Source organism: Eleutherodactylus coqui, chromosome 4, assembly GCF_035609145.1.
Source record: "Eleutherodactylus coqui strain aEleCoq1 chromosome 4, aEleCoq1.hap1, whole genome shotgun sequence".
NCBI lineage: Eukaryota > Metazoa > Chordata > Amphibia > Anura > Eleutherodactylidae > Eleutherodactylus > Eleutherodactylus coqui.
Window position 1 is genome coordinate 60,780,173 of NC_089840.1, and position 12,304 is coordinate 60,792,476.

The 12,304-nt window shown below is 41.4% G+C and overlaps 1 protein-coding gene across 1 annotated transcript in view; it reads right to left on the reverse strand.

Annotated features, from left to right (window-relative positions):
- SEZ6 (seizure related 6 homolog) overlaps positions 1 to 12,304 on the reverse strand; it is a 268,918-nt gene that overhangs the window by 30,537 nt on the left and 226,077 nt on the right. Inside the window, exons 8-11 of the mRNA XM_066601545.1 lie at positions 9,279 to 9,473; positions 8,657 to 8,795; positions 1,960 to 2,156; positions 1,302 to 1,496 (exon numbers count right to left, since the gene is read on the reverse strand). Coding sequence (XP_066457642.1) covers positions 1,302 to 1,496; positions 1,960 to 2,156; positions 8,657 to 8,795; positions 9,279 to 9,473 — 726 coding nt within the window. The remainder of the gene's footprint in view (positions 1 to 1,301; positions 1,497 to 1,959; positions 2,157 to 8,656; positions 8,796 to 9,278; positions 9,474 to 12,304) is intronic.

Sequence of the window (12,304 nt, forward strand, 5' to 3'; positions counted from 1 at the left end):
TACTGGCTGAGATATCAATCCATCACTCTTCCTAACACATTCATTGCATACATAAACAGATTTGTGTAAAGCCCAAAATAACAGATGGGGCATGTATTAAACAGAGGAAGCCACAAAATCCAATTGCAGAATGGACAAAGAACACAAATAAGACTGCCTTATAGTTGTTCATGTGCCGCTGTACAGGAGGGTGTATGGCCACACTAGGAAACACTGAGACTTTGTAATAACCCCTTAAGGATGTGGCCCTTTTTTTTCTTCCCACTTTCCAAAAATCATAACACTTTTATTTATCCACTAACATAGCTGTCTGAGGCTTCATTCACATGAGTGTATATTGGCCGCATTTTCACAGCCAGACGATATACGGTACCCATATGATGCATTGGTTTCCAACGCCTCAGTTCTGATGGCCGTTTTTGCGGTGCATAAAAATGGACGACCGGAAAAGATAGCACATACGGTGCGCATTCCTATCGGACGTTTTTAAGCCGGCCCAAAAAGATAGTTCTAGAACTATCTTCTGGCTGGAATGCAGCGGCCGGTCCCATAGACTTCTATGGGAGCTGCCGAAAAATGGAGGTTTAGCAGCATCTCTGCTAAACTCCCTCCCCTCTCTCTTCCCCCTCCCTGTCCCTTGCCAACTGTTGGCAAAGGGAGGGGGTGGAAGATTAGCTAAACACTTAGTCTCAGCCAATCACAGTTGAAGGTTCCTAACCTGGCACATCACATTTTGGGGCAGACAGAAGTCTGCCATTGGCCATCGTGAACAGTCGTTTCCGTACAATTTTCCAACAGTGGTCATCCAAAATGGTTAACGTTGGCCATTTTGGCTGACTTTTGTCTTATGTGTATGGCTATAGTTATGCCAGTGTTTTGCAAGCTCCTTACTGCAATTTGAAGGATTACTAATTTTAAATATGGACAAAGAAAAAGAAGTAAAATAAGCATAGACCTACCAATTGGTCAGTCTGGAGGACTTTTGCAGAATTTGTGGCATAAATCCAAGTCTAACCCTCAGATTTCTGCCACAGATTTCCAGTTTGAGTACGCTGTGGATCTGTACATGAATTAACCACATTCAGTACAGAATCAATTCAATGGAAATTCTGCTCTGTGAGCAAACCTATGAGTCCATTTGTTAGTACTACGCACAGTATAATCATGCAATCATGAGATATTACTTCCGAATGTTGGAAAAAAAAGGATTCTGTTAATGAAATGATCTAGGATCTGTAACCACATGGACAGGTGACTATGGGTGTCCAGCCACAACGCAACATATCACAGTTACCTCTTACCCCTTTCACATGATGGAAGGTCTCCACTCCATGTAAGGTCCCACTGACACATGAGAAGCTCAGCTCCTGCAATCTCATACCCTGGATAACACTGGTAGGTTACAACAGTGCCATGGACAAGCTCGGACTGAGAGGTGGTCTTCCAGCCATTGGGAATTTCTGGCAATTCCGGACATGTATCATTCCTTGGTACTTCTACAAGTAGAGCAAGATAACAAAATTGAACAGAGATACTTTCTGCAGAGATATTGGCAATGATGTGCATCATCATAGTTGAATGTCCGTATCCTTTTATTGATCACGTTAACCCATCTGAGCAACCATTATACAATATACCCCATTCAAACAAGAACTACCAAAGAATGCCAGGTTCCTTAGTGCAGTGCTCACATCAAATAAGTCATATATATGAGTAGTATCAATCATACAACTGTAAGATGACCACTCATCATCATGGTTTAATTCGATAGGATTGTGGGACCATTAATTTGTGTGGGGGTGGTCAAGTGCTCAAATGATGTAGGATACTTGCAAAGTTTAATAATATTGAATCAGCTATAGAGTCAGCAAGGTATTGCTTTATATCCCCACTAGGGATCTTGCATGGTATCAAGGACAGAATGCATTGCTTATAACTGGTCATCAACCAACAACTCACCAAAAAAATTAATGATGAAGCCTTGCTGGTAGCCGAACACATTACTGCCAGGGTCTGTCTGGAACTGGATGATGACATCCGCCATTGATGTATAGATTTTGAAATGATTGTGAGTCCCCGTGTATCGACCTAGGACCCGGGCTGTCAAGTCATCACCATCATAAAAAGTGAGAATGTCACTCTTGCCAACATTCAGGCTAAAGGAGGAATTAGAAAACAAAAATCTGGATCATCATTAAACAATACACAAGAGCAACTTTTAATGAATACATCAATACAGAAAGAGAACGTAAATGGGTTGTGCAAAGAGAGAAAAGTATCCCTTATCCTGATTACTGGAACCCTACTGATCTTGAGAGCAGCGGTTCCAAAGGTCCCTGAACATGCAAACCGCCGCTCTATTCACCTAAATGGGATCGCAGAAATTACTGGGTATCCCTGGCACTACCATTGAAATGAATGAAGCAGCAGCACACATGCATGACCACTACTCTATTAATGTGGGGACCTTCGAAACCTCCATTCTCGGAATCGGTGCGGGTCTCAGCGGTTCTATGCCGGATTTTTATGGCATAGATCTGACATTTTTAAGTCCAAGCCTCAGAGTTCTGCCATACATTTTTTATGCACATCCGCAGTCAATGGGGCAAGTCCGCCACCTGATGCAGTTTTTAAACAAAAAAAAAACATGACATGTCAATTCTTTTTTTTGGCAACACATTTGCAAAAGTACAGCACACATTTCTACAGCTATCAGTCATAAAATAGTGCAGATTCTGCATTTAGGCACAGTATTCATACTGGAATCTGCACTGAAACGACAACGATAGAATGGGGTTTAAGGGTTCATGGGCATGGCAAAGCAATGAGAATGGACCCTGTAAAGCTACATGCAAAGTCCATACTCTGTAATAGGACCCCTTCACATGGGCATATTTGGGCATGCAAAATGTACCTGCACAATATGCAGAGAATAGAACCCATTCATTTCAATAGGCGCATCAAATGTCCCCATAGAAGTTAATCATGGGGTGCGCAAATGCGTGCACAATACACAAGGAGATGCGTGAGACACTGTGTAATTCCCATTAGACTAATTTGCCGCACGCAAGATGAACATGCCTTGCAAGCGCAAAAAATGATTCGCTGATGCATGTGTGAAAATGCATCATTTATTCCACAAAAACACAGCGCTAGGGGGCGCACAAATACTCATGTGAGGGGCACTTACAGAGTCTGTAGGCACTCATTATGCCCCCACATGCAGCATCCATGAGACACTACATTCTATTCTACAAGCATATCTCTGTAATATGGCATGCCCTAAATATAACACTTTTATTTTAGAATCTGTAAGGGGAATTTTATGCACAGCATTTTATTGGAAAAACTCCATAACAGTTTTTGATTCAATCTTTGAGCCATCGAGAGGGAAGAAGTAGAAGTCCTTCCTTTATATCTCCAATTCCCTTTGAATCTACTTTTGGCTTTGGCTCAAAAACTGCATGAAAAACTGGCACAAAAACTGTGACTTTCTTACAGAAAATACTTTGTATGAATCCACCCTAAGAAAAATCCTTTGTGCACCTTAGCAGCCATTGGGCCTTGCACTGCTTGATACATCTGAGCCTAATGGACATTTTCATTCTTATTTCCAAGGCTGCATCCATAGAAATGTGTATCTGTATAAATATAAGTACAATTTATCCCATACACTAATACACTATATCATACTTGTGAAGTTTACCAAGCATGGAGTCAAAGGGCATGGATATAAAGGGAGCACAATAGCATTAGAACATACACTCCGATGAACATAGCTATGGCAACCAGAATAAAGATACCTATTGAGTATAGTCCTGGCTTCATTTAAAGAACTAGAATACAATGCTTTATATTAAGCATTTTATTACGAAGTTGCTTTAGTTCTAAAAATATGGAATCCCCTTAATTTACCCTCTCACCTATTACAGCACCCCTGGAGAAGACCTGCCACTGCTGGACAGGAAATCTGGGAAAGTGGGACACAGCTCTGCTTACCCCAGTTTAGGTTTCTGGTTCAGCTGGATAGGTACCTGGGAACGGAGAGCTTTAATCAAGTTTTTAACCCGCTGGAATCTCCTAACGTTCCATTAATTCTTAATCTCCTATAGGTCCACCCAGCCCGGCTCCCTCAAAATTCAAGTTTCGGGCTTGAGTTCCTTCTTGGATTTTAAACTGGCAAGTCATCCTTTGGTCAAATGATTCTTGTTAGTGGCCAACAGAATAAGATCCAGAGATTGACCTAACCTTCGTCCCTGGGATCTCAATTTGGTATTGTCAGATTTATCTTCTTTCCCATTTGAGCCATTAGAGTCTCTTTCTCTAACCTTACTTTCGATCCAAATTGCCTTTCTTCTAGCAGTCACTAATGCACGTAGAGTGGGTGAACTTCAAGCTTTGGCAGACTTTCTTCCATACATGACTATTTTAGGGGATAGATTCGTCATGAAGACCCTACGTGCCTTTCTCCCCAAAGTAGTGTCAGATTTCCACCAATACCAAGACATTACGTTACCTCCCTTTTTCCAAAATCCTTAAGATGAGACTGAAACTTATTATCATTGTTCAGATATTAGAAGGTATTTGATACACTATTTAGATGTTTTTATAGACTGGAGGAAGTCAGAAAATCTACTTTTGCAGTTGAAAGCTGCTAGTTCTTTTACAATTGTGTCACAGAGGTGATTTCCCTAGCCTACGAGACCAACAAGCTTTTCCCTCCGGCCCTTACGACTTGCTACGGCAAGGTCAACCTCTTGGGTAAAGAGAGCAGAGTTGCCTATTGACCGGATTTGCATGACAGCTACTTGGAGCTCTCTTCATACTGGTTTCATTTACTACAGATAACATTTGAACCCTATTTCAGATCTTCATTTTGGACAGAAGGTTGTCCAGGCTGTGTTACCTCCCTCATAACTCTTCTCCTACTTTACATCTCCAGTGATTCTGTCATGGATGAGAGGGTAAAACTGTGATTACATTTACAGGTAATTGGTTTTTCTCAAACCCATGATGGCACTCCGACTTCTCCCCCCCCAAATATATATAAATAAAAAAAATGTGTATATAGTGATATTTATAAAAATAAGACTTTTCCCGCCTTAGACTTCCTTGCCAAGCACTGAGGTTGGGAGAGGTATGTCCCACTTTTATCTTCTTAGGTTTTCTGTCCAAGGGCGGGAGATCCTCTGCATGAGCGGCGTCATGGCTTTGAGAAAAACTGATACCGGTAAGTGTAATCACACTTTTTGTATCACCAGTCCAACACTCTACCATGTGGAGTCTTGTCCGAAATTCCTTGTGCCTTTAAATTTCATAGCACAGCAATAAACCGCATTTAACCGACTTCTACACAGCAAAATATTATAATAATATAACAATAACACAATTATTTAATTCTCTTTGGTTTATGATTTTTACAAGTCAAGGGAAGCGGAAAAAAAAGCTACATTACACCAGAACTACTACATAGAAAATAGGATGAAATGTAATTAAACCTATTTTGCCGTAACCTTCCTAGTTCTTACATTCTTGTATGATGTAAAAAGCCGCTATCTAGTCAGTGAAAATTGGCACGCCACATCAAGCACGTTACTGGCTGGGATCTGAGCTTTCTGTAAAAACTGTGATATGGTAGAGGGTACATTGCTTTCTGAGTGTGGAGCAGAAGATTAATTTTGCTGACAGCCACTAGTGGAAAAACAGAACGGGATCGTTTATTACGATCATATGTTTAGAAATGACAACTCCAGGCGAGACAGAGAAAAAGAGAGATATGCAAATGAGAGAATATTAATTAACCAACAGAGCAAAAAAGTATATTAATAATGTTACAGAAACCATTTTCCTCCTCAACATCTTTTCCCTAGAAGAAAATAGGCATAGAGGGCCAAGGAACATGGGCAGAGAGCATCCATATTAATCACCAGAATGTGTTCATAAATACGTTCCTCTCTGGTCACCAACTTCTGGTTTCCAGCAGAGCTGATTAATTTTTCTTAATGAACACACTGAAATACTGGCATTCTGCAATATGGCTACTTTAGGCATTCTTCTTGTTGGGTTTGATTTTATGCCGAAAGTCCATAACAGACTCCATATACTAAAATAACCATAAAGAGGTCTGTAGATAATGAAACCTGTAATGGTTCAAGCACTATTAGCATTCATTACAACAGTAGTTGATTTTGGGGAACCCATTCCCAACCCTGTATATTGCCAATATTTTGCTTTAGTTGCGGCAATTTATCCATAAAGACCAAGTCAGAGCTGCGATTCAGTTCTCTATCAGAACTTTTTTGCTATAGGTTGGCATGACAAGCACAGTATGTGCTATCTTAACAAATAAGTGATGCAACCAGAGCTACATTGTAGGTAGACCAAGTATGAATGACCTGTTCATAGGGTTTTCCAAGATCATAAAAAATTTGGTCAAGGGGCAGAAAATGTCTAATGAAAGCGTATAATGACTGTACTTATGTGTATAGATATATGTGATGTATCAAGACTCTATTTGGCTCGGCTTACAACTTGACAAACCTTTCACTGTGAGAAGGGACTCAGTAGGGGGCGTCTCTATCATCCTGGTTAGCAATGTCTACTAAACTAGCCTACACGTCAGCTGCAAATTGGGTAAGCCAATTCAGCAGCACCCCCCCCCCCCTTCATCCACCAATAGAGGTGAGGAAGTACAACAAGTTGACTGCTAAATATTCATTGGTTTTGCTTCTTGATCCCTGGCTGCCCAGTCTTAAGCCAGGGATTTGTATAATGAACTAAAAGGAGAGTACATACCTGAGGTCCAGTGTGGAAAGTATAAAAATTTATGTTTGACAATGGAACAGTGTCACATTTGATGTGAGCAGCCTGCAGTAGACAAAACTGGTGAGCATCACAAGTACGACGGAGTGTGGAGCTGCAGGGAATTCATCAGTTAACCCTTTGCAATTCTAGATTCAGGGTTTCCTAGGGGGCTTTCTCTTTCTGCCATTATACAATGGCGCCACCTGCTGGCTAGAGCCAGTACTGTGGTATTGGAAATGCTGGAGAGGCCCCCGACAACAGAGCAGCCAGTAATATACAGTAAGAATACCCTGCCAGACGTAATCCGCTTTCGGAGCTGTACAGCCTTCAATCAGAATGTCTTTAGATGTCAGACAGTGGACTGGAAAGTGTTAAGTAAGGATTATTTTATAATCACATTTTTCCCCTTGCCCAGTTTTTTTTCAGATCTAGGGAAACCTCTTTAACCCCTTAAGGACCTATTTTTTTCCTCATTTTTGTTTTTTCCTCCTCACTTTTTAAAAATCATAACTCTTTCATTTGTCCATCAATGTAGCAATCTGAGAGCTTGTTTTTTGTGGGACGAGTTCTATTTATCAATGGTACTATTTAATGTACCATTTCTTGTACTGAAAAACTTTTTAAAAATTCTATGTCGAGTCAAATGTGAAAAAAACTGAATTCCATAGGGGTGGGGGTCTTGTATCTACGACGTATACACTGCAGCAAAAATGACATGATAACTTTATTCTATGGGTCAGTATGATTCCTACGATACAAACTTGTATAGATTTATTTTGCTGTACTGCTTTTAAAATATAAAATATCTTTGGAAAAAGATAAAATTATTTCTGCCACCATCTTCTGACTTTTTCATTTTTCCGTCGAAATAGTTGTGTGAGGGCTCATTTTTTGCGAGGTGTTCCATAGTTTCTATTGGTACTATTTTGGAGTACATATAACTTTTTGATCACTTTTTATCACATTTTTTCTTGGTGAGAGGGTGCTCAAAAAATACCAATTCTGGAGTTTTTTTTTCTGATGACGTTCACCGTGCGGGGTAAATAATGTGTTGCTTTGATAGAATGGACTTTTATGGACGCAGCAATACCAAATATGTTTTGGGGTTTTTCTATTTAGATTCTTTTATAAGCAAAAGTTTTTTTCTTTTTAACTTTTATTACTTAAATAATTAATAAATATTTTTTTTACTGATTTTTACTTTTTTTTTTAGTTCCCAAAAGGGACAAGATCTTGCGATGGTTTGATTGCTCCTGCAGTATGATGTAAGACCATAGTATTACATTATACTGCGATCTGACAGGCAATCTATCAAGCTTTGATAGTCTGGAATGGCCGCACTTGGCGCTATCAGAAGACCCCTGGCTGCCATGGCAATCGAATGGCACCTCGTTTACATTTAATATATTGTGGTAGTAGGTTAAGGAATAGATCATTTACAATATTTGTGAACTGTACTGTGAGTTTGTAAGGGGATAACAGCGGTTAGTCCAGTGGGACTGGATGTCCGCAGTACGCTTGGAGCTGGAAGTGTGCCAGAAGACTTTGCTCCCATTGAAATCAACAGCAGTGATGCCTTCTATTATATTTCCGGCTCTGACCACAGTAAAGAGCAGGAAGTGTGATGGATGGCTTCACTCCCATTGAAGTGGACATGCGACCCTGCTGATCGTCGGGGATCCTGAGGGGTGGACCCCTGTCGATGGACTGTTGATGACTTACCCTGAGGATAGGACATCCATAGTAAATGCCAGAATACCTCTTTTAAATGAAGGAGGCCACAAGACATATGTGAAGTGTAAAAAGAAGAGTCATTAGTCTTGGTTAGTTGAAGAAAAGCGGCAACACTTACACTTGTATGTCCAAAAGGATTCTCTTCTCCTCCTCTACATGGATACCCCAGATGCAATCCTGTCCCTTACCATAAGCTTCTGGCCAGTTAGGTGACAGAACTACCCCAGCGGAGTCTGTGATTTCCCCACTGCAGACAGCTGATAGAAAAAAAAAATGAATTAGATCTGCCTTTCCCTCCTGCTATGATGACGACACTGAATATCATGCTACATTCCACTGAGGACTGTTTTGTGTTACTTTTTGTATATCTCAAGACGCCTAGTGTGATTGTTCTCAGTAAGAGAAACCAAGTAATCTTGTAGATATGATACCTTTTAATGACAAAAATAAATGATGTTATAGCGAGCTTTTAACCCTTCATCAGGCTAAAGAATCAATAGAAAAACCCGAAAGCTTGCTGTAACATCATGTATTTTTGTTAGCCATTAAAAGGTATCATATCTACAAGATTACTTAGTTTCTCTTACTGAGAACAATCACACTTTGCTCTACTGGCTAACTCCGTACCAAACCTTTTTTTTTAAGATGCCTAAGAACGGATCACATTTTCCAAGTTTGTTACAAATAATAAATTTCACAGGAAACTGAAAGTATTGTCTACATTTTCAGTTAGTTGTTACCTCTGCAAGCAGGTTCTGTCTCATTCCACTGGGGATCGCCTGAATCTTGACACTCGATGATAGTAGATCCTTGTTCCAGTGTATATCCAGGATCACAAGTAAACTCCACAACGGTTCCAATAGGGAAGGTAGGATCACTACTTGTGAAGTTGCCATATTTTACAAAAGGTTCATAGCAGTGTCCTTGTTCATAGGCTGCAGAGGAAATTAAAACGGAGTCTTAACTTTTCCACTTCTATTTACATTTCTGTATGAAACAAGTATGGTGACTACTGCAAATTGGGACAGCTAGAGTAAAAATAGCTAAGTAAGGCTGCTTTCACATCTGCGTTGGAAACTCCAGTTGGAGGCTCCATCGCAGATCCGGCACAAAATAAAAGAAAAAAAAAGCTTTTTCTTCCTGCAAAATGCCAGGCAACTTAGCAGAAAGTGAATGGACCCCACTATGGACAATGGGGTCCATATGGCACTGTTCGATGCAGTCATAAGATGGAGCTATGGAATACCGGAACCCCCCCAATTCAGTTTGAAACCACCTGGATCGGATTCCAAAAGCGGATTTCCGCTGCACCAGACTTGTGGAAACCATTTGCGGGAGATCGCGGATGTAATGGTTTTTCTGCGCAGATGTACGCGGATGCACTGCGGATCATCCGCGCAGAAAAAAATCCCCAACCCCACCTCCCAGCCTTTTCCCCACCTCTCTAATTGATTTTAACCATCAATTCCGCAATGCATCCGCAATTATGTTAAGTCCTATTGACTTCTATTGAGCCCGTCCGCACGGAATCCACACTGAAATGGGGCATGCTGTAATTTGTTTTTCGCACCAAACGGTCCGCACATCAAATCCGCATGCTTAAATTCTGTTGCGGATGCCAATGCTTCGCTATGGGCACTTTGAATTACGGATCTTTCGTGCAGGTGATTTGCGCCGACTCCGCAAATCAAATCCGCTCATGGACATTGGCCTTAAAATGTATGGCGTTTAGACTGAGGAAACCCAGAGTTTTGTAGAGAAGTCATGCATAATTCTAGAATATACAGATATATGAGAGTATAAAATGTTACATTACAAGCCCATGCACAGAAATCTATTATAGCTACATAAGACCACCAAGTTGTACTGAGCTGTAATACTGTAACTGTAGACGTCTATGGGGCCATACTATACCTATGTATGCCTCAGTGCTATATTAGGCAGCTAATCTGCCCTGGAAATATTGCCTTTAGGGGAGAATACTAGGTTAAAACCATGCTGAACCAAGTACCATATGGCAGGACCAAGTGCCTATGTCTCTATCCTGTTCCATGAGTCATAAAGATGGCTTCCAGATATGTATTATTTTGGATCTTTATATTTTGAGTTACTATAACTTCCTTGTAATTTAAGCCTACCCTGATCTTTTTGGCTCTGAAGTACATGAGGCAGAATTGTAACTAGGTTTTCCATCACTATCTAGCCAAGGCAGGGTGGCATGTTGTTGTCTTCCAGCTCCCCTACACCTGTATGGCCTGGCAGCACCCCTCTAGCTCTGTCCCAGACCAGGTGTAAGTAGGATGAGCAGTGCTCTGCTCTCTTCTCTTACTACAGTGGCCCAGTGCTCTGACAAGTGGCCCTGCTGGCCACAGTAAGCCCCCCCCCCCATTCAGAAAGGGCAGGGGGAAGTGGAGAGAAAGACAGAGCTAGGTTCAGGCACACAGCAGTGGAGTCTATTACACAGAAGCACCAAAAAGTTCCAAAGCCATGAAGCTCTTTGCCCCCTCCTGGCCCTAAATGTAGGGGAACATTCTTGGCATGACTGGTGCTCTACAAAAGAAGAGAGTGCTGCATCAGAAGGAAAGAATGGCGCAGCAGAAGAAGAGCAGAAAGCTGAGCCAGCAAGAGGGGAAAAGCAGCAGGAATGTAGACACTGTGAATAAAGAAGCTGCTTAGAGTTGACAGTGGACACTGTATGGAGATATCTGAGACTTCCTGCTGCTGAGAGCTACAAGAGAGATAGCAGCCATGCTGGTAGGGGCAGCTGGGCTATGACAAGGATGAAGGAGAGCAGTGGTAGAGTCACACTCTTAATTCTGGACAAGCCTGAGTAAGTAGTAGCTGCAACTCCCATGCAATAAACCGTAAGTGAGGCCGGCCTCAGCTGAAACTGTAAGTATGCACACCAATAGCAACAGACACAGTTAATCAGCAGGCCTGCTGTAAGATACAGGATTCATTAAGGACTGTTGTTCAGTTTTAAGTGCTCATGCTCTGTATATGGACTGAGCATTTAAAGAGAAAGTGTGAGTGTATACGTAAATCAGACTTTCTAACAGACTTTTTTGGGAGTAGTAACCACCAAAGGGAAGCTGTGCATTATATCCTGTTATCTGTATTTCTTTGAGGCAGTGTCATTAACAGTTGAGTGTTCTTAAAATTGTTCACCAGGTACTACTCTTGTTACGGACTGCTCACAAAGCATTACTATTCCTGTATTTTAGCTAGCGACAGATAGTGCCTTGGCCTTTGAAGATGAAAGTTTACCCACATACTGATTAGTGTTGCAATATTATTCAACTCTAATTTGTGTTTTAAATAAATAGTGTAAATTCTGGTTACTCCCTCTGCTGCAACTAGAGATAAGCGAGCACGCTCGTTTAAGGCTGATACTCGAGCGAGCATCGGTCTTCTCGATTACTCATCCGAGCAAATGCGGGGGGACGGCGGGCAGCGGGGGAGAGCATGGGGGAGAGTAAGAGAGATCTCTCCCCCCCCCCCGCATTTGCTCGGATGAGTAATCAGTTACTCGAGATGACCGATGCTTAAACGAGCGTGCTCGCTCATCTCTAGCTGCAACGTATCCTGAACCCTGCGCCGCTACACCTCCAGCTGTGACACCTCCATGAAACAAACTGCAAATAGCTTTTTCTGAGCTACCAGCCTGAACAAATGGGTTCTCCGCAGATTGCTAGTATAAAACCTAAGTATTGGGTATGCTGTCTGGCTATGGGTAGTATTACTCTCTGGAGGAATTACACATAAA